Consider the following 22,435-nt stretch of genomic DNA (forward strand, 5'->3'; position numbering starts at 1 on the left):
AAATGTTGAAAGATAATGGTTGGAATATGGACCTAGTGGCGCCCTTGCCATCACGGACACACAACTAAATGACTACGTTTCATCTTTGGCTTGATAAAGGAGAGGTTTGATTTTCAGAAGCACTATTTCTGACTTTGAGATCATGTTGAAAATGATAAATGTACTCCTACTTAGCGATACAAATCAATTCTACAAACAACAAGACAAATAGGTAGACAACTGGAACTACACAGTGATCTGATACTGATGTACCAGGATAAAGTAGGTGAAGGTGGAAAATATCTCAACTTGTGCCAAGAGGAAAATGTTTGTGTTATTAGTAAACAGTGTTTTGCACCCAGCAACCACAATCTGAATCTTATCTATCTATCTACAGCTTGTTCTGTGCAAAGGACATATTTTACGACTCCTCTGCATAATCAATCAAACACATTTGCTTTCTTTTCGTGGGAAGCATTTGCTTCTGCTCTTTGTAAAGTGTTGTGTCTGGTTTACCGAACAGCACTGGCATCATTCCTCAGTTTAGTCTTTCATTAGTTTTCTAAAACCTATATTAAAGCATCACTTTTTAAAAACCTCTTCTTGTCATGTTCTGACCTTCTTTAGTCATGCATGATGCTTCTCTGTAGACCTGCACCATAAACATTACAGGTATAGAGTTATCTTTAAAATACTATATTGAGTATTATTACATACTAAAAGCTAAAAAAAAAACATCTTAAAGGTTTATTATTTTGTGTGAGAGGGACAGGACAGAGAGTTTTGTGCAAACTGACCATTAGTCACAATGTTGGGAAAGATCCAGGAAATACAGAAAACAAATTATAATTCCTGAATATTTTCCCTCTCTCTGTTGTTCGTATTAGCTTTTCATACTGAACTTTTATGGTCTAAATGTATTTTTTCATGCTCGTCTTTAGCAAAAGAACATTATGGCAGAGAGAAATGTGCTACTGAAAAGTCTGAAACACCCGTTTCTGGTGCGACTTCACTACTCCTTCCAGACCTCAGAGAAACTCTACTTTGTCCTGGACTATGTCAATGGGGGAGAGGTATGTGCCTTAAACTAATGAATGAATATTAAGACCTGTCTAATGGCTTTTTTGGTGTATTTTATACTTTTTTAATGAGCTTCAGACTCATACAACACTCTGTAACAGTGTGGTAATACAGTATTTACGTAGATTAATTGCATGCAGTATCTCTTATCGAATCTTTCTTTTACCCTAGACCAGTGGTTCTCAAACTTTTTTATGCCAAGTTACACCTGAGAAAATAATGAGCTCTCGAAGTTCAGTTCAATTAAATTTTATTTACATAGCCCTATAAATTTATATGTTTATTTCGGTCATGACATTTAGATCATTCATCACACAACAGTGTAGTTCACACAATACACATAACTGAAAGGGAAAGCGGGAGAAGCAAAAGCTAAATAACACCATTATCGCCAACATTAAAATACAGTGGTGAAAAAAATTCAGTTAGAAACTTTTCACAGGAGGCAGATTTATTATTATTAGTATAATCATTATTAGTGTTATGATTATGAGTATGATTATTATTAATAATAAGGGTAGGACCAGATTAGCAATGTTTTGACAACTGTTTGATTTATTAACACGTTTTCCATCTATACACACGCTCACACACATTTTATGAGTTATTTTTTTTGTTTTGGTTTTTATTATCACATTCTAAATAAACATTCATTTATTCCCAGTAAGATCATTTGCTCTCACTCATCATCCTCCTCTTCCTCACATATATTTCATAGTCAAATTAGATTAGGCAGGAGTGAGAGATGATGAGAGGCGACTCTAATTATTATTATTTAATCAATTAAACCACCAGAGGATGCTCGCCTTACACTGGTGGTACATGTACCACAGTTTGAGAACCATGGCCTTAGACGGTGAATGAAAGTTACTTATATGTTTAAATGATATTTTGCTTTTGTGTGATGTGTGTGTGTTTGTTATCTGATGAATATCCTTCATATGCTGTGTCCATCCATCCCTCTCTTTCTCTGTCTCTGTGCAGTTGTTCTTCCACCTGCAGAAAGAGAGATGTTTCTCTGAGCCCAGGGCGAGGTTCTACACCGCAGAGGTGGCGAGCGCTATCGGCTACCTTCACTCTCTCAACATTGTTTACAGGTGTGACTGAGACACAGTCAAGTATGAGATGATTTCACACGTGATCCATTTTTACACTAACGACCTGCTCGTCCGTGTTCCCTGCAGAGATCTGAAGCCGGAGAATATTCTTCTTGACTCTCAGGTAAGTCGATACATTTGCTTTGACAATGTAAACTCAGACAAAGTATTTGTCACTCTTGTGAAATTGTTTTACAGGGCCATGTGGTACTAACAGATTTTGGGCTGTGTAAAGAGGGTGTAGAGCCGGAGGGAACCACCTCGACTTTCTGTGGGACTCCAGAGGTGAGTAAATAACATCTCAAAAACATACTTAGTACATTAGAGTCGTCATAACCTTATAAAACTATATTTGTCTTGTCTTCAAACTTCTTATTAATGAATCTTCACTAGTCCACTTAGTATTGTCTGTATCAATATTTTCTTTTGCTTTTTTCTGTCCTCTCTCTCTGTCTGCAGTACTTGGCTCCAGAGGTTCTTCGTAAGGAGCCATATGACAGGACAGTGGACTGGTGGTGTTTGGGAGCAGTGCTATATGAGATGATCTACAGTCTGGTGTGTGTGTGTGGATGTTTTATAGGTGTTATCTCTAGGAAAAATGTAAAAAAAAACCTAAGTGACACAGTAACTTGAACTATTTACCATACAGTCTGGAGGGTGGCAATTATTTTCTTATCAAACTTATGGATTATAGATTAAACATAATGGTCGACTGATGGCTGTTGATTTTTGATACATGTAAAAACAATTGAAAACACTGAAGGCGAAACATCAGGATTTCTTGTTCTCTCTTTATCTCTGTGACATGCAGGTGGTGAAAACACAACCTGTATGAAGTTGTGATCCTATAAAATGTTAACATTAAAACGTCCTTTTGTCTTTCTCTCATGTTTGCTGATTTGCAAACGTCAAAGAGTTACATATTTATAATGTTGGCACTGGTTTGTTTGCTGCAGCCTCCGTTCTATAGCCGTGATGTAGGTGAAATGTATGATGGGATCCTCCACAAGCCACTGTTGGTGCCTCCAGGAAAGTCTGCTGCCATCAGCTCTCTGCTGGTGGGGCTTCTGCAGAAGGACCAGCACAGACGCCTCGGGGCCATCGCTGACTTTGTGAGTGTGATCAGTTTTGGTTGGGTGATACCTTGAACAAACCTCAACTTCATAACTGCTTTTTACAAAACTTGAGACTGAATTGTGAACATGCGTGTGACTTTTCTAATTTTTTTTTTTTTATATATAATTTATAGTTAGAAATAAAGAACCACATCTTCTTCTCTCCAATCAACTGGGACGACCTTTACCATAAGAGAATCACTCCTCCCTACAACCCTAATGTGGTGAGTTTTGTCAGGCTGCCGCTTTGTGAACTGCTTCATATGTCATTTTCACATCAAAGACACTCTGTCTTCATGTGTGACATTCAGTTTCCTTCTCAAAAGCTCCCCAATCATTTACCATATCTGGAAACACATTTTCCAACAACCCCCACCTCCTGTGCTCTCCTCTAGATCTTCATCATTTTACATTTATCACTACTATAGTGGCTCGCACTGATGCCTTGCAGCAAAAAGACCTGGGTTTGTGACCTAGTCTGACCGAGGGCCTTTCTCTGAGGAGTTTACATGTTCTCTCCGTGTGTGTGTGAGTTTTCTCCCACAGTCCAAAAACATGCAGAGGTTAATTGGACACTCTAAATTGAGCAGAGGTGTGAATGTGAGAGTGAGTGGTTGTTTGTCTCTGTGTAATACAGGCAACCCTGTGTCAGCTGAGATTGACTCCAGCAGCCCTGCAACCCTCATATGAAGGATAAAGCCGTAGACATTGAATAAATTAATAATATAATATAATGATTGGTTGACATGTATCCATTAAATGTGTTTAAATGGGCAGCCTACCAGTTCAGCTATTGTCATAAATAAATCAGTGTGTATAGAATGATAACTTGCAAAGAATCTTAATGTAATAAAAAAAGTTTTAGCACAAAAAAAGTGTTTTAGCACAGCCACTGCTGCATCCTGCTGTAAACATGAAACCCGTCAGAAAAGACGTCACCCCATCATTTATTATTATCTTTCAGCAAGGCCCAGCTGACATTCAGCATATTGATCCAGAATTCACCACAGAAATGGTTCCTAACTCAGTGAGTCAGACCCCGGAGCTCAGCGCCAGCACCAGCTGCACCAACGCCTTCAACGGGTTTTCCTACGTCTCCAGCGATGACAGCTTTCTGTGAGACGCATTTCTTATGACTTTTCATCTCATGGAAACGGTGGTAAACCATTGCAGATGCCATGTATCTATCGCGTTGGACTTCTGCGGAAATGTTCACACTGTCCCTCTGTGTAGTGTAGCAAAAGAAAGAAAGCTTTTATTAAACAAAATCTCTGCAGTTCAAATACAGACAGATAAATAATTACAGGAAAACATAAATGAATGGTCTTAATACACTGCCAAAACAAACTTACAGTATTGGCACAGATGCAACAAATCTCTGGACTCCTGGAGAGATTTATTTTGGTGACAATGGTGAAGTTGCTGTCATATCTGTTTGATTGGGTTGAGATCTAGTGATTATTAAATGATTCAAATCTTGTTTATACTCTTGAGTCCATTTAGTGGCTTCTTGTACGCTTTGGATCAGGTCATTGCTGCTCATGTTTCCGGTTTTTCCTTTAATTTATCACTTTATCACACGTCTGTTTTTGCCCAGATGCTTCCCTGCAGAATTTTGCAAAATATGAAACACTCCTGAGCATCTTTACAGTCACATGTAAAGGAATGAATAAGATGTAATGGTGTGGTATCAATAGTTTCTAAACTTTCTAAACTCTAACACAACTCTGTCTTTGTGTATTCATGTGGACTTGCTGTCATCTGATCAGTTCCAATGTGAACACAAAATTTGTGACATCCAGAAAAGCATTAAATACCTACTTTGTGTATAAATATGTTTCATTTCAATGTTTGTTCAATAAATATTAGAACTAAGAAACAAAGGTGGTGAAAAAAAACACTAAAATTATTAAGTCAGATTTTGAAAGTAAGTCAACTACACTGCATTGTGCACATTATGTGGTTCATTATGCAATTTTAGTTCTGTTTTAAACTGCTTTGAAACTGAGAAATATCCTCACATGAGTTTGTCTGAACATTATTATCATAGCCTTTAGATAGCAGACAGTAATGTTAGTTTTATTTGTTTATATGCAACAGCATAAAATGAAAATACTGTATTTAACTTCTGTAAATTTACAGAAGCAGCTTTGCAATAGGATTGTTGCTCTGGTGCGCAGACACTTTGTGTGTTTCTTTTTCCTTTTCTTTTTTAAAAAAAATAATAATTTTGTCAATCCTGCCTAGCACCCAATGTTTATTTAATCTGGATATGTGAGCCTGTGCACACGTTCTGTATCGTTTTTGCTAGTGTAAACCATTAAGTGCCTTAGAAATGAAGTTGGTGATGGATGGAGTTTGATGTTGGCAGTGAAAATGTACATTTGATCTTTTGTAGTTTTTATTACATCTCACATATAATCTTGTTTTTGCATCTGATTTTAAAGAAGCAATTCCTATTTCTATTTGCCAACTTAAAAAATATATCTTAGTTATGTTCAAAGTTGCATACGTTCAAAATGATGAACATAAATGCCATCGTGATTTTTGCCTTCAGAAACTGTAATCATGTATTCTAAGTCGTCGTTCCTTGACTGACAAAACAACCTGTAAACAGAAGCTCTGATGTCATGCTGCCAGCAAGCAGTATTGTGTGTGTGTGTGCGTGTGTGTGTGAGTGCGTGTGTGTATAGATGGAAAACATGTTAATAAATCAAACAGTTGTCAAAACATTCATGTGTTCGTCTGAAAGAAACATTAAACATCATATGTGCATAATAGAAACAATGTTTTCATCATTCCAGACAGGATAGAGACTAGAAACTGGAGTTCTGATAAAATTGTGATTTAAAAAAAAAACATTTAGTTCAGTTACAGACGATTCTGAAGTTAACAAAAACCTGTCTGACAACCTTGGTGTGATGACACCACTGGAACTCTGTTGGCTGAAAGGCTCCTCATAGCACCCTAAACACAGTTGTATTCGAACCATGACATAATGATGGTTTGTGTTTGTGTGTGGTTGTGTGCTACCAAGGTTCATTAACCTCTGGATATCTGTGAAACGGTGTACTACGTGTAGTTGGATTACTGAAGCCATAAAACCCTGAGCAAATAATGGTGTTTGCTTACAGGAATCCAAAGTTCAACACAAATTAAAACCACACTATCTATTTATTTCTGGTAAAGAATTTCTTTGTCCAATATTAGGCCTTGAGAAAACTGAACTGGCTAAATGGTGGTGTTTAAGGACAGCAGCATTACAGAAAATGACATTTCAAATTTTACACATTTCACAAAACACTCACATTATTGTATGATGTCATGTCACTGGGTTTGTTGTGATGCTAACTGCTAACTTTTATACACTTATTTAACCATGTAGTCATTAAAAACTTTTCACTGCATAGGCCTGATTAAAAGTTTATATTGTTATCAGAACCACATCTATCTGTTGTCAAATGTATGAAGATGCTTTTTAATTTGCATGTTTGCTTGCTTAATGGTCTGTATAGGTATGGGGTCCAACATTGAATGCAGCACTCATCATTTTCTAAACAACACTGATCATACCCATTCATATGCTACAGTTGACGTTTGGTAATCCTAACGTTCACGTAATTCACATTTTAGTTGTTATCTCTGGTCAGCCGTGTGTAATTTTTCACTTTACTACTCCAAATCCAACTTCAAGTTAGCAATTCAGTTTAGCTTAAGCTAATGCAGAAGCCATAGATTCCGAGACAATCTTTAAAAATCCTCGAAAAGCTGAATTGCTGTTGTCCGTGCACGACAGTCCATTAACATTTGATACAAATATGTTATTATTTTTATATTTAAGGGGTTATTAGTGATTATTTTAGTCAGTGAAGTACTGACAAAAAGGTTCACACCGTCAACTGAGCCGTTAACCACCTCGCGCACGATCTGTGTTTCCGGGGACTAGAGAGGGGGTCGGTGTGTGTGAGTGTTTGCCGCCTGGTGGTATTCTTTAACACACTTCTCATTTTCACTGCCCGGTAACAATCTCTGCTCACACACGACATCACATTTTCCTTGTATGTACTCCAGCAGAATACATTTCGTTCCGCGTGTGTTGTTGAATTTCACTTATATGAGTGTTTTTACGCAGATACACTTTCCCTGGGACAGACTGGAACGACAGAGGAGTGATGTCGCGTGGGTAAGTGAGAGAAACAAACTCGCTTGAGGTTATTTCTGTTTTTTTCTGTCGAATATATGTGGTGTCGGGGTGGCATTGTCTTATAATAACATTAATGTGAATTATGCGTTGGTTACAGCTGTGAATACAGTGTTTGTTTCGCCGTGTGAGTACGTTGTTATGTTGTGTCATGCGAGTGAGCAGGAAAAGTAAAGCTGTACATGGTTGTTTGTTTTCCAGAAGCATTTTTCAGTCTAAAGTATAGTTGGGCACTGACGTGTTCTCCCCCCACACGTACATGCCGTGTCTCCTACATATGTTGTTGTCTCAAACGTGGAAATCATTACTAACACCTCGTTTTCGCTGACTGTAGTGTGCGTTCTAAGTTGTGCCACTAGAGGCGCTACACTTTTTGTATGGTCGTTCAGCGACTCCCGAGAGAAGACAGGAGTCGCTTCAGGCACACACAGCGCCGCAAATTATCTCGAAGTTACACGAGTGTGAGTGTAAGTCATGTGTGTATTTGATGTACATCCATGTAATTTGTCTGTAACTATAGTGTACGTCACCTCCGGCCAGGTGACAATTTAGGAGATGTTAGAACCGGGAAACATGTTTACGGAGTGAAACGGAAAACAGAAAATACCACTAAATGCCTGGACTACTGTCGTTGGTATTAAACAGGACGAGAAACACTACACATTGCGACGAGTGTCTAAATTAAAAGCAACGCTGCTGTGTGCTCAAGCGAGAATACATGCACGAAGTTTGAGCTCATATTCACGAGGGAGAAGAGGTTAGCCGAGCACCGTTCACAGCGTTAGCATGACGCTAAATTTACCAGCGATAAGTCCTTTCGATGTTCTGAGTGACTCGACTAGTGTTTGTGTTCGCTGGAAAAAGTGGATAAATAGTTTTAAATTATATTTAGTCGCGACTGGAGTCAGCGATGACACTCAAAGGAGAGCGTTATTGTTGCACCTGGCTGGAGCTGAGGTGCAGGATATTTTCTTCGCGCTGGACGGCACCGAGGATGAAGCCGACTACGGTGGAGCGGTAACCAAGTTAAATGAATATTTCACACTTCAGAAAAACATTCCCTACGAGAGACATATGTTCAGACGTGCTGAACAAGCACAAGGCGAATCTACGGACAGTTTTGTGAGCAGATTGAAGGAGCTAGCAGTTGCATGTGAATTCGGGGACAACGAGGGTGATTGCATACGTGATCACGTGATTGACAAGTGCACTTCAGACGCCTTGCGCCGACGGCTGTTAGGTGAGAAGGACTTAAAACTCACAGATCTTCAAGAAATTGCAAGAGCAATGGAGACAGCAGATCATCAATCTGCAAATATTGAAAAATCCACAGACAACGCAGTGGAGAAGAGGCAAGTAAAAAACTAAGTTAGAGCCATGATCACAACCACACACAAATGAGACACTGACAGCGACACAGATGCTGAATTTGCATTCCAAATCACAGAAAGTGCTGAAGATGGAACGCTGACAATACTAATAAATAAGCAGCCAGTAGTTGATAGACTCTGGAGCTTCATGTGAAATTGTGACTGAGACCACATTCAAACAGTTGGCATTTAAAAATAATACCAAACTAGAAAGGCCAGGTAAGACAGTTTATTCTTTCGGCTCTAAGAAGCCACTGCAGGTAAAAGGGATTTTCACATCTCAAATCCAAGCGAGAGAAATCTATGTAATTAAAGGAGCACAGATCTGCCTGCTGGGAAGAGCGACTGCTGTTAGATCGGGATTACTTTGTATAGATCCTATTGCACAGGTAAACACGAGAAATATAAAGATTGTTTTCAAGGTTAAGGAAAACTGATTGAATAACAACTTACACTTCATATTGACAAAAATTTAAAACTTTTAGCCCAGTCTGTGTGCAGAATACCATTCAGTGTTAGGAAGCAAGTAAAAGAAAAAGCTCAAACAGCTAGAGGTAGAGATGTTATTGAGACAGTAAACGGACCAACACCATGGGTGTCACGACTAGTTGCAGTACATGGTAAGAAAGAGACAAGACTGGATATGCGAAGAGCAAATGAAGCTATAGTGTGGGAACACCATGCAATCCCCATCATAGATGAAATACTGGAGGACATGACAGGAGCCACTGTATTTTCTAAGATAGATCTTAAGTGGGGATATCATCAAATAGACCTGGAGCCTGAATCCAGACAGCTCACCACATTTGTCACACACACACAGGGCTGTGGAATTATAAGAGATTGTTGTTTGGAATCTCATCTGCACCTGAGATTTATTTATTGGTTAAGTCTTACAAGGCATCCCTGGTGTGCATAACATATCTGATGACATCATCGTTTCTGGAGAAACAATACAACAGCATGATGAGAAACTACAACAAGTCCTGTAATGGCTGCAAGACAATCGGCTAACAGTAAATGGAAAAAAGTGTCAATTTCGGATGATGCAACTAGAGTTCATGGGTCTGTCCAATAATGGCATTGGGCCAGCTAAGTCAAAGATTGAAGCAGTGGGAAATACACAGCATCCAACAAATGCAGCTGAGGTGAGGAGTTTTCTGGGGCCAATGAACTACTGTGGCAGATTCATTCCCAACCTGGCTACAACTGTGGAACCCTGAGGGGCCACTGTTGGCACTGTCATCTCAGTAGGGGGCCACTTCAATGTTCGAGCATCAAAATAAAAGTGGAAAATGTGGTTTATTCTCATTCTTAAATAATTAATAGAAACCTTCCATGAACTATCTGGTGAAGTTTCACTGCATTCTCTGTGGCACTTGTACTTTAAAGTACTGATGCAACTGATAATGCTCATCTTGCAACGGGGGTGTGGATGACAGGTTTGAGGTAACAGAAAAGTTGCTGAGTTTGTGTGCGATGCATGGCCGAGTTGCTGTTTAACTGCCAGATTCGAACTAAAATTCCTGAACTGTCAGTAAACCACCAGGGTCAGCCGACTGGACAGGATGCTGCTGTTTGCATAACAGATGCCGCAACGAAGGGCGTATGCATGCAGACAAACACAAAAGACAGTATGGCGAGACAGGGAGATAAAGTCCTGCTTAGGCAGAACAAACTGAACAAACTTTCAACACCATTTGAACAAGACTCCTACACTGTAGACGACCAAAAAGGACACTCTGTCATTCTGGAGAAGAATGTAAAGAAGCCTTGGGTTCAGCCTGTGCAAGAGACAGTTGTGCTGATCTGCAGAGCTGGAGAAAGAATGAATTGTAGTTTTATGTATCAGTGACCTCATTCTGACTAGTCAAAACTGCAGTGTCAGATATCAGCAATTCAGTTTTTACTAGTCACAATGTCACAGCTATCCATAATTCATTTCTTTAGATCTTTCTTTAGTGTGTCTTTTCGTTCTTAGCAAAATCTAAGAATTATTATTATTATTAATTCCATTTTAATGCATTTGGTTTTTCTCTAAATGTGTTTGCAGCATGGAAGAGGAGAGTGATAGCAATATGTGCATCGACACTGACTCGGACTCGGCAGAGAAGATGGATGGCACCAGGTGTAAAGCTGTATGGACACTGGAAGAGGTGATATAAAGAGGGCGTTATCTGGAGGCTAATATATTTTCTAATAGTTTACAACATTGTTGCTGATAATTATGGTGTGATGCTGCATGTGGGAAGCAGCACTGTATACTCATGAAAATGTGTTCATAGATGTCTGTTGATGTTTCAGCCAGTGTTAAAAAAAACAACAACTATAAACTAAATAAAAACTTTCTGATTAACTAATCCTAATGTGATTTACCCCTGTTGCAAACTTCATGATAACCTATACATGGGAGGTGGTCTTAAAGCCTGATTTATGGCATGTCTGAATTGATATCTTCTTTTGTTTAGGATGAAAATCTCAAAATACTGGTCAGCAACTTAGGGAAAGAAGATTGGAAAACCATTGGCTGTTTTTTTCCTGTAAGTATTCAACAGAAACAAGACCAGACAGGACAGAAAAAGTGTTGCTAATGTATTTAATTAATTCGAATATAATTTAACATCCTTTACATTGCTTGCCAATACTTGCCAAATTAGTTCACACAATGCTCTACACACATCTTGCTGTGTTTCTCAGAATAGTGGTGTTTAGATCTGGTGTTGCCCAGTCAGATTCCCGTACTGCACACATGAAGTGATTTGTTTACGTCAGACAGAGGCAACATTAACAATGCACTTGTAAAGTGAGACAAGGGGTGGGTCAAAATATCGATTTGCCGATATATCATTGTTCTTTTTCATGCAATACGCTAAAAGACACACCAGGGCAAATATTGATATTTTAATTAATAAATTAAGGCGCTCTAAAGTAAACAGTCTCTGCCAGTTTTCACTCACTGGGCATTTCTACTTGATGTCTCCTTGTTGGAGTATGACTGAAAACAGTAAAATGGCCATGAAAAGTTTCGGAAGTTAATAATACTCCTGGTTGTTTAGCAGTTTAATGGGATAAATGCCTCTTGCTCCTGTGACGCTTTTGTACATGTACACAAACGCTCCCCCAGCCAGGTCTGATGATGTTGTATGACCGCTTGTTCACAAAGGTCAAACAAGCAAAAATAATTGCAACAGCAAAATTCACCAAAAGTTTTGCACTGCAGCTTTAAATTTTGGATTATGTAACAAACATTACATTTTGTGATGATGTGACAGGGGCGGACAGGAATTGAGTGCATGAACCGCTGGAAAAAACACCTGGATCCCGAGTTATTGAATGGCAGTTGGACCAAAGAGGAAGATGGAAAGGTGGGGAAATGACATGGAGAGTCTGAAACATACTTGCACTAAACACAGTTTAGTCATTATTGTCCTATCTCACTCCTGGACAGATAAAAGAGCTGGTGGGCAAGTACGGCACCAAACAATGGGCTCTCATTTCCAAGCACTTGAAAGGGCGGCTGGGGAGAAAATGTCGTGAGCGCTGGTACAACCACCTTGACCCACAGGTCAGTAAGAAATACTGGACAGATGAAGAAGACCTCCTTGTCTTCAAAGCCCATTCCATTCTGGGTAACCGCTGGGCTGAGATTGCCAGGCTGCTTCCTGGAAGGTGGGTCATGTTAGTGGTGAGGGAAATTAAAGAGTCGGATGATTACCCTGATTATTACAATGTACATTTTTGCATTCCCCTTGAAGGACCGACTACTCTGTAAAGAATCGCTGGAACTGCTCCCTCAAACAAAAAGCAGAAATGGGCTTGTTCAGAAGTGAGGCTGACAGCATTTCCCTGGATATTCAGCAGTTTGACAAAGGAGAGGTATGGAACTGAATTGAACTTGGCATATACCATTGTTTATCATTTTTGTTGGCTCATTTGGATGACGCTGTGAAATTACAGGGAAGTAACTGATAAAATGTTTTTGGTTAAAAAAATCTCCCTGACAGTACTTTATTTGGAACACCTGTTTGGGCATCCGATTTAAAGGAGATACGTGTGAACATTTAATAGAAGAAGGTGATAATTCATTATCACACAAGCCAACTGCAACAGAACAGTAAAGAAGCAGAACAATATTCAGCTTTGATGCAGATGGTATAAAAATGCAGGAAAACCTGGTATGATATGATAAACCTGGTACGATAAAATCTTGATTTTTCTTGAGGCTGCAGATGATAGGGTCAAAGTTTTCTGTCTAGAGCAAAAAATCTTAGACCCAACCTGCCTACTGCCAACAGGCTGGAAGTGGCATGGCGGCGAACATGTTCTTGACACAGTTTTTGGCCCCTTTATGTAAGTAAATCATTAGATTGCCATTTTTGTTTGACATGATAGACGTTTTTTTTTATCCTCTACTGGCGAATACCAATATGATAAGCCCCATATCACCAAACAAAGAGTGTTTTACATTGCTGAATATCATAAGTGCTATTTTATTCTTATCAGTTTACAGAACTTTTTATGGGCTGCTGGTCAGACTGAATATGAGATTATGATTATTGGCACCAACAATTGTGGATTTATTTTATATGCTCTGTTCTGTTATAGGCGAACTTCAAATGTGATGTTGTATTAGACACGGAACCAGTAACTCCTGGAGTGGCAAGTGATTTTTTTTTTCCACTTTGACTTTCATAGAATATGTTTTTCTAATTTTCTCTATGATTTTCAAAGCCCAGCAGCTTGACTTTACTCTCCTACTTATTGCTTTGCTGCAGGTCAGGCTAGACAAAGAGAAGAAACAGGAGTGTCAGAAATCCAAGCAGAAGATGAATGTTCCACCTCCACAGACTTCAGCATCAGTGAGGGAGTTCTCTCCGAGTCCCTCCTTGCCTCGCAGTTCAATTTCCAGTCCCAGTCCCAGTTCCAGTTCAGGCACTCTGCCAGCAGCAGTGGACCAGAAAAAATTAGTGAATGCAGCACTTAGGATGATTGCTGAGGACATGCTGCCACTCAGGTGATTAGAAGTACTGGTGTTAATGTGTTCTAGTGTGGTGGTAGCCAAAAATTGCTGAAATATCCACACGTGTTAATGCATAACCTGTGTTCTTTTTATAATGTTATGTGTTCCTTTTCAGAAGATGTCTGTGTTCATTGAATTACAGTAGTCACACTGAACATACATTTTTGCATTGTGCCACATTGTTTGCATCATATTTTGTGTGCTATTCGTTTGTGCATTCACAACTCAAAAAATTCCTATCTGGTGTGACCACAGCAAGTCAAGATAAAATTGCAGTTACATATGCAGCAAAATCCCATATAACAAATTTACAATTGTGTCTCTTTGTTACCCACAGTTTTGTTGAAGGTGTGGGCTTCAGATCTTTCATGAGTACTATTAGCCCTGAATACAACAAGCTCTCCCAGTGTTCCATTGGCCTGCAGCTTTATGATGAAGTGGAGAGAACAATCAAGCCCCAGCTCATCCGTGACCTTAAAGCCAGAACCGAATTTAATGAGAATGCTGTTCATGTCACCGTGGACCTCTGGGCTGGGGATGAATCCCAACTCGAAGAAGAGGCCATCGTCATCGTACAGCTCCATTTTGTCAGTGAATCCTGGCAGATCCGCCGTCCCATTGTTGCTTTCAGACACCTAAGCCGCAAAAACCTCTGCACAGCTGTTGCCAGTGAGCTTGAGGGTGTGCTACTGAGCTATGGCATATTTCCTCACAGCATCGGCTACATCCTCACCAATCAGGCCAAGGAAACTCTCACCGAAAACAAGTTGTTCTGTGACTATAAGATCATGTGCTCCTCCAACAGGGGAGAACCAGATGGAGATGATATAGTAGCATTTTTGTCTGACCAGATGTCAGAAATGGAGTCCCCCTTTTCAAAGCTGCAGTTTGGGACCATGACCACATGTATAGCCAAAACACTACAGCTAGTGATCAAGGAGGCACTGAAGAATTCCAGGGTAGTAGAGAACCTGCTCTCACAGGTCCACAATGTCATAGCTTTCTTTAGGAGCAACGCCTACTGGAGTGAGGTAGGAGAATCAGACAAATACATTTAAATGTGATTTATTTCACTCTGGATCATAGTCTTATCATGAATAACATACTCTGTCATGAAGTCTGCATTATTTTGTTACAGATTCATATTTTACATACAAAGAAGAGGTAGAAAACAAACACTTATTACAGTCAAACATTTAACAAGTCTGAAGAAAAACATTTAAAGTGGTTATGCATTATATTGATGGTTATTATAGTTTTCCAACCCTCTCCTAACAGATTTTAATGTAGCATGTGTACAAGTTGGTTTGTAGGTGGTTCATAGCACATGTGAAAAAAAACCACTTCAAAAGCCTTATTTGATTAAGTCTCATTGAGTGTCTCTTTAAAGTTATCTGTGTTTTGCATACAGTATGGTTTCATGATTTTTGAGACTTTGTTCTTATGTCTCACATTACATTGCATATTTCTGTATTTGGGCTAATGCATTTGTTTTTATTGCACCCTGGACTAAAAAAAGGTCAGAAATCTTCAATTGTTTTAACGTGACCCTTATGTGTCATTTCATTTGTTTAGGTTTTGCTGTCGGAGTTCAACGTGTCTCTGTGCCCTTCCAGTCACTGTCGCTGGAACTCCATGATGCTGTCTTTACGACGTATGGTGGAGGAGTCTGCCTGGAGTTCCATCGTGACACTCCTTGCTCAGGCTCGCATAGAGGCCAGTGACACAGCCAGTGCCCCACCACTGGTCATTGTCAAGAGGGAACAAGTGATTGACATCCTCGGTCTCCTTGAGCCGTTTGAGGAGGCCTTGCAGGTAAAATAAGTTCATGAGAATTGAAAGTATTCATTCTTATTCCAAGAATGAATGACTTGATTTTAGGCGAATATGCAATAACTAAAAATATAATTGCATTGAAATACAAAATAAAATTGTATTATTATCTATTTATGTTGAAGTCCTTCACACTTGATCTTCAAGAAAAAGTGTAAATACAGTATATTCTGACTAATTGAATTTTTCAGGGTACAGTGATATCTTCTCCTTTATGAACCCCTTGAAATTGTTGCTCTCTTGTGTACATACAACATTTGTTGTGTGGGTATTTTCTGTTGCAGAATGCGTCTGAACCTTTTCGGTTTCTGCTTGTTTCTAACCCAGGTTTTGCAAGGAAATGGTGTGACTATTTCGTTCATCATACCTTCTCTTGTTGGCCTTGACAAGACCCTGGAGGGCTGTGTCACTAATTACACCCACTTTAACAAGGCTCTACGCACAGGCCTCCATACACACTTCCAGACCCTAATTCAACAGAAGGACATGATACTAGCTGCTCTGCTGGAACCCAGGATCAAATTGCAGGTACTGAATTAGGACAGAACTTCAATATTTTGCATCTAGACTGATGAAACAAAAGCTTAAAAATCTCAAAAATTCGATTCAGTTAATATTGTTTTTCTATTAAGTTGTATAGAGCTCTGTGTGTATAGATATTTGGTGATGATAACTGCAGTCAGTGACAGAACTCTTATCAGGTCTTTCACATTTTACAGCCTTTTTCTGATGCCAAACTGGAGGACAATACTGGTTTCCTAACTCCTCCATCAAAATATGAAGCTCGCACCATCATGGAAGCCACATTAGAGAACGCTACTGCCTCGGTGTCTTTATCTGTGGAAGCAGCCAAAACCCAGATTGACAAGGAGTTACTAAAGGAGCTAGGTGCCAAAGAGGAGAACCAAGCCAACACACTAATGGAGGCATCTGGTGCCAGTTCAGATGAAAGTGACTGTGATAGAATCAGTGGAAATGACCTCAAACGCAAGTCCATCTTTAACTTCCTCCAGCCACCTGCAAAAACCATGAAGAAGTCAGAGTTTGATGTGTACATGTCTGAACCACTGTTGGAGAGCATGTCCAGTTTACTCTACTGGAAATCTGCTACTCGGTTTCCCCTGCTACAGAGCATCGCCAAAAGGCTGCTGGCAGCACCAGCTACTGCGGGAGGCTTCGAGAGACTCTGTCCAATGGCTGCATGTATTGTAAGAGCCGAGAGAAACCGCCTACCACCTCACACCACTGAGAGGCTGCTTTTGTACAAAAACTCCTTGAAGACAAAGACCGTTAAAAAGCCCAATGGAGTCACTAAACATTGATGGATTAAGTCACAGTTTTGTCTCTCCTTTTGATGACAGCTTTTGCTGCTGTTTTCACAGGCAGAATAACATGGATAGTGATTGATGTGTAGGATCTCAAATTTTGAGTCCAACAGAAAATCTTCAATCATCCTTATTGTTTTGATCTGCAGTGATGCAGAGCAGATCAGCTGGTTTCTCTTGATGCACAAATTGGGATAGTAGTTTTCCTTTTTGGCTGACAGTGAGGTGTGATTGTGCACATGTTAAGTTGTTATTTTTCATCATTGCAATTTATGTTAAGTGTGCTGTACAGCAAGTACAGATGGACTGTGGTGGTTCATACAGTAAAGTAAATTAGACTACTTTCTGTGTAAAAGTTTTTTGTATTGGTCTGTTACAGTGTGTTCCTCTGTCATTTTTATCAGAGGTTTATTAATGAACGTGTTTCTCTCATGAGCCCTGATGCTGCTTTTCATATGTGTCACTCTGATGGTGAAGGTCATTAAGGTTAAAATTGGCTAACTGTTTTTTACCCAGATTGAGTGAGTAATACATGTTATCTCGCCACTTCTTTGTCCATATGGAAATAACCAGATAATGTTCTTGTGTTAAATTTAGATTTTCCATCAGTGCCTTGTATCAGTGGTCCAATATTTGATTTGATCTTTTCATGTATGAGTCAATTTCTGAGTCCATCAGTAGGCGTAGTGACTCTGTAAAGGGTGGAAAGAAATGCAGTATATTTGGGTTGAATTCATCCTGTGCATGTGAAGATTCAAATATAAATATTACACTGAAATGCACAGTATTGTTAAGGAGATGACTGTCAATGGTATAATTCAAACTTTTATGTTTTTGTTTTAAAATAGATGTGTTAAAACATATCACGCACACAAACAAACTGGGCGTATCAAATTAAAAAAGTTGGTCTCAAGTTTAGAACAGAAAAATGATTTTGTCCAAAGTCCATAAAACTACTTGAATTGAACATACTGCCATTTTATAATTAAGAAAAATACTGAATACATTTAAAAAACAAATCATGTACAATTAAGAAAAAGTAACCAACATGACAAATTAAATTAATTATGAATAAATCAAATACTTCTAGGGACTTTTGTCCCCCCTCCAAGGTAGAACAGACGGTATTTGATAGGAGAATTTACATACAGGAAACGATAATTTAATAAATTCAAAAAAGAACAGAAATATAAATAAATGGAGAAGACAAGGTTTAACTCTAGTTAAGAGTTCTTGATTGGGATGATGTTGTTTGATCTTGTTATTAAAGGCAGTACAGCATGGCTTCTTATCGAATTTTGCCATTATGATGCTGAAATTAATAATCTATATCTATGAATTTTTTTACTATTTCCCAAGAGACCAAACAATACATTCCTCATAAAGAAAGGTTAAAGGTGACATCAATCTTTTCAGAAATTCACAGACATTTTGCCAGAACAATTTCACAAAAGGACAAGACCAAAATAAATGTACAACAGATTCAGGGCATTTATAGTAGAATGTACAGATTACATCGATGTCGCTCTTCAATTTCTTTTTAATACATTTTTATCCCTCTGTTCCAGCGTTTCTTGAGCTTCTGCACAAAAGGTACAGCTGACATCGATGTCTATTTTAAGTTTTTGCAGATAACATTTACTTGGATAGAATCTATGAAACATTTTAAAGGACACCTCTTTGATATTGTTAGTCAAGAGAAACTTGTGAGGCAGTAACCAAAACACAAATTTTCAGTAAAGGCAGAGCAGTATGATGAAGGACTTATAATGCCTTGTAGGGAAAGCTGACGTATTGCCTTATTTTTATTCTTGAATTGCCATGAGAAACATGTTTTTCCAACAGCTGTTGCAGTTGCATCTAACAATATTGTGACATTTCTATCTCTTTAAAGTCTTTAAATCGCTGTACAGCTCTCGTCAGTGATTGGCTGAACGCTCCTACGTAGAATTCTGTGCGACACCTTGCTTTTCCGGAAGTGATGACAGACGCTTCCTCTACCATGTGCGTGTTACCAGAATCGCCACAGTCGGAGAAGCGAATACAAAACTTTGAAAGATAATAAAATAAAAAACCACCGCTTGTTCCGTGTGTTACATTAACACAGAATACAGGATGGGAGGAGCGTGACTCGGGCAAGTTTTCAATTATAAAACACCAGTAAGCGGAGAAAGTAAAGTCTCAGTCCAGACTCTAAGCTAGCTAAACGTTTGTTGTTGCCATGGCTCTGTACGTGAAAGCCGCAGAAATCTTGGAGAAAGCTGAGAGGAAACAGGGCGCTCTGAAAACCCTGGTTTACGACAGTAAATTTGGCAACATTAAGCAGCTGTTCGCGCTGGTGTGTGAGACGCAAAAGTTTTCCTCCGTCCTGAAGGAGCTCATCGAGTCCACCAACCTGCTCAAGCAGACCAAGCTGAGTATGCATCAGGCCAAGGTGCTGGTGTACGACCTGCTGATGGGCCAGGGGCTGAAGTGCGGGGGCTCCTGGAAGGTCAGGATAATGAAGCACCGATCCAGGCTGCAGGCGGCACTGGCCAGAATGAAGGTAAAGCACAAGGTCAGTAGGAATGAAGATCTCCTCCCAGCCGGCGTTCAGAAATCCGCCGGAGACCGTCTACCCAGATACGTGCGGGTGAACACCCTCCAGAACACCGTGGATGATGTCGTGGACTACTTTAAGAGGGACGGCTTGCTCTACCACGGTCAGGCCTCCAAGCTGGAGGACTTCACCCTGAGGGAGAAAGAATTTGTGAGGGACATGCATCTGCCGGAGCTGCTGATCTTCTCTCCTAAGACTGACTTCCACGACCACTTTCTCTACAAGGCTGGCCACATCATTCTGCAGGACAAAGCCAGCTGCCTCCCTGCCTATCTCCTCAACCCCCCACCTGGCAGCCATGTCATCGATGCCTGTGCTGCCCCCGGCAACAAAACCAGTCACCTGGCAGCCATCATGAAGAACAAGGGCAAACTCTTTGCCTTCGACTTGGACCCCAAGCGTCTAGCGACCATGTCGACTCTCCTGCTGCGAGCTGGGGTCACTATTCAGCAGCTTGCCAACCAGGACTTCCTGAAGGTGGAACCTGACAATGTGCAATATAAAGATGTTGAGTTTATCCTGCTGGATCCCTCCTGCAGTGGATCAGGTGCAGTAACTAGCTTTTATCCTTCTGTATCTCTTGAGTCCTATCATATCCAGAATGGTTTTGAAAGCCTGGACAGCTGAACTAAACAATACAAGTGCAATTTGATTAAATGTACATTTGGAGAGATGGTGTGACATGAGAACATTACAGTTATAACATTGTTTTTCCTTTTTGTAAGCTATGGCACCTGTAATGTCATGACTGAGGTCAAAGATGCAGATAAGCAAACTGTGATCAGATCAGAAACATGTCACAAACTCTTTTTTTCATATTGTGTTGTTAATGCACTGTTTACTCTGACTGATTCAGATTTTTAAAAAAAAGTTTGTCAACCTTGACAGAATTGAAGAATAATTTCCTTAAACTGTTTGTGGGTTCCAGGAATGGTGTGCCTCCGGGACAACGCCTCTGCTGACCAGGAGAAGGACCAGGCTCGTCTGGCGTCCTTGGCCTCCTTCCAACTGCGCTGCCTCAACCACGGCCTCAGGTTTCCTCGCTTGAAGCGCCTGGTCTACTCCACCTGCTCCATCCACAGTCAGGAGAATGAGGAAGTTATAACGGCCTGTCTGCAGGAGAACCCCAGCTTCAGGTAGCAGTAGTGCTCTAAATTACCCTTAAAATATGAATTTACACTTCTTACGCTTCTCTAGCATTCTCCTCTTGGCGTCCTTCCTTCAGATTGAAGTTCCAGAGAGCATTTCAATGTTTTACATAAAGTCTCAATGACCTCTTTACATGGTCAAGAAGAGTAAACACTGCAGGAACTCTCTTGTACTGTTTGGCTCTGTACAGATGCACAGTTTCTTAACTTTGGGGTGGAATTACGGCCCGGTATGTTGGTTGTTGTGAATGAAAATTATTTGTAAGATGATGACATTTAGATGGTATAATTATTTCTGTCTGTACAATCATGAGGTTTAGACCCGTAGAATTGTTTTACTGTTATAAATTAAGAAAAGGGAAAAATATGACATAGCGTTGGCTGGCTGTCAGTCACTGGAAGTCTGGTCGATGCTTGGATTATCTAACAATGTCTATCATCTATTATACCCTGAGGTGCTGGAGCTGCTGTTCCTCAAAAATCATTGTACAACGGTCTACTTAAAAGATTTTATGTTTTATTCCCTAGGTTGGTTCCTGTTATGGCTGATTGGCCAGAACGAGGCCTGGACCCGCTCACTCAGTGTCTGAGAGCCAGCACCACCAAGACACGCACACATGGATTTTTCGTGGCTCTTCTGGAGAAACGCAATGAGTCCGGGAATATGCAGCAGGGACAAGCTGTACAGATAAGGTAATTGCTATGTGTTCTTTAACAGTATTTAGATCAGTTATTGTATTTATAAGGGACATTGAATCGGCCGTTTTAATTACACGCTTATATCTAGAGTTATTTATTTTTGTTTATTTTATTTTTAGTTTACGTTTTCAGCCGGTTGTCGTATTTAACACAGGCAGTAGAATCTGTTAAAATAAGGCTGTTGTTGTTTGTTCTGTCACAGCGTACCTGAGGCGACAGCCCAAGGTCCTAGTGCCTGCAAGGAGACGACGGAAACTTTAGAGTCTGAGGAAGAACCAGTATCTACAGCAGACCAGGACCAGGTGTGTTGCACCCACACTGACAGTGCACCGGGGAAGAGGAAGAGGAAGCGAAAGAAGAAGAAGAAGAAGAAGATGATGAGTAAAGAAGCAACAGCCGAGTGATGATCAGAAACTTGTACATGATATTGTCTTGTGGGATGTTTTTTGTGAGCGATGTAACTAAAAAAGTAAAAATGATATTTTAATGAATCTCATCTCTGTGCCTCATTATTGTTTGATACTCTGGAAACCCTGTGCTGTTTTTTTTTTTTGTGTTGTTTTAAGACATGACTGGTGTTTTCAGGTTAGAAGCAGGTAACCAGCAGCAAACCTTACTTAGAAACAAACACAGAACCTTCATTGTTGAAACCTTGTATGTAATGAGAATGATGTTTTATAGTGAAGTGGTTGCATTGGCTTGCAGTTTGTTCTGCAGGTATAGTTATTGGTGTTGCAGATGTTTCAAGTACTAAAATACAATGCAATTAACTTCTGGTTCATATGATTTTATATGAATATGAGCACTGATATTTCCCTGTGTATTTTCCACGGTAGTTTGTTCTTGTGCAGCTCTGTTCAAACTCTCAAGCTGCCCTTAGGCAGTTTATTTCTATACTGTGGATCAAGGTGTCCCCTGTACAGAGAGACTGTCCTCCAGTGTGGAGATCAGCAGGGTGTTCAGGATGAT

General features: G+C 39.8%; 3 protein-coding genes across 8 annotated transcripts in view; all 3 read left to right on the plus strand.

Annotated features, from left to right (window-relative positions):
- sgk2a (serum/glucocorticoid regulated kinase 2a) overlaps positions 1-6,003 on the plus strand; it is a gene marked incomplete in the record, with an annotated part of 9,814 nt that extends 3,811 nt beyond the window's left edge. The window contains 8 exon segments of the mRNA XM_058642054.1: positions 921-1,052; positions 2,044-2,156; positions 2,244-2,280; positions 2,355-2,441; positions 2,616-2,711; positions 3,113-3,268; positions 3,406-3,495; positions 4,236-6,003. Coding sequence (XP_058498037.1) covers positions 933-1,052; positions 2,044-2,156; positions 2,244-2,280; positions 2,355-2,441; positions 2,616-2,711; positions 3,113-3,268; positions 3,406-3,495; positions 4,236-4,391 — 855 coding nt within the window.
- A 1,165-nt stretch (positions 6,004-7,168) lies between these two features.
- Positions 7,169-17,814, plus strand: mybl2a (v-myb avian myeloblastosis viral oncogene homolog-like 2a). 6 transcript variants are annotated; one of them, XM_058642908.1, is made up of 13 exons: positions 7,169-7,290; positions 7,404-7,454; positions 10,896-10,998; positions 11,311-11,382; positions 12,115-12,207; positions 12,291-12,511; positions 12,598-12,718; positions 13,448-13,501; positions 13,618-13,856; positions 14,200-14,893; positions 15,438-15,677; positions 16,023-16,223; positions 16,415-17,814. In XM_058642908.1, exons 2-13 carry the CDS (start codon positions 7,444-7,446, stop codon positions 17,015-17,017), a joined length of 2,652 nt encoding a protein of 883 aa, XP_058498891.1. In that variant the 5' UTR covers positions 7,169-7,290; positions 7,404-7,443; the 3' UTR covers positions 17,018-17,814. The 6 variants fall into 6 exon arrangements, with proteins under 6 accessions (XP_058498891.1, XP_058498890.1, XP_058498892.1 ...); XM_058642907.1 differs by having other exon boundaries at positions 7,200-7,329; XM_058642909.1 differs by lacking the exons at positions 7,169-7,290; positions 7,404-7,454 and adding an exon at positions 7,530-7,939.
- A 247-nt stretch (positions 17,815-18,061) lies between these two features.
- nsun5 (NOP2/Sun RNA methyltransferase 5) lies at positions 18,062-21,957 on the plus strand. Its single transcript, XM_058642912.1, has 4 exons — positions 18,062-20,166; positions 20,548-20,755; positions 21,296-21,460; positions 21,669-21,957. Exons 1-4 carry the CDS (start codon positions 19,242-19,244, stop codon positions 21,868-21,870), a joined length of 1,500 nt encoding a protein of 499 aa, XP_058498895.1. The 5' UTR covers positions 18,062-19,241; the 3' UTR covers positions 21,871-21,957.
- The last annotated feature ends 478 nt before the right edge of the window (positions 21,958-22,435 follow it).

The sequence above is a fragment of the Solea solea genome, chromosome 11 (assembly GCF_958295425.1).
Source record: "Solea solea chromosome 11, fSolSol10.1, whole genome shotgun sequence".
In the NCBI taxonomy this organism is placed as follows: Eukaryota; Metazoa; Chordata; class Actinopteri; order Pleuronectiformes; family Soleidae; genus Solea; species Solea solea.

Excerpts from the sequence above, each read along its gene's own strand:
- mybl2a (XM_058642906.1), top strand. The coding sequence starts at position 8,259 with ATGACGCTAAATTTACCAGCGATAAGTCCTTTCGATGTTCTGAGTGAC. Across the intron at positions 12,719-13,447 it reads AGCAGTTTGACAAAGGAGAG|GCGAACTTCAAATGTGATGT; the intron begins GTATGGAACTGA and ends GTTCTGTTATAG. Across the intron at positions 15,678-16,022 it reads CGTTTGAGGAGGCCTTGCAG|GTTTTGCAAGGAAATGGTGT; the intron begins GTAAAATAAGTT and ends TTTCTAACCCAG.
- nsun5 (XM_058642912.1), top strand. The coding sequence starts at position 19,242 with ATGGCTCTGTACGTGAAAGCCGCAGAAATCTTGGAGAAAGCTGAGAGG. Across the intron at positions 20,167-20,547 it reads TCCCTCCTGCAGTGGATCAG|GAATGGTGTGCCTCCGGGAC; the intron begins GTGCAGTAACTA and ends TGTGGGTTCCAG. Across the intron at positions 20,756-21,295 it reads CAGGAGAACCCCAGCTTCAG|GTTGGTTCCTGTTATGGCTG; the intron begins GTAGCAGTAGTG and ends TTTATTCCCTAG.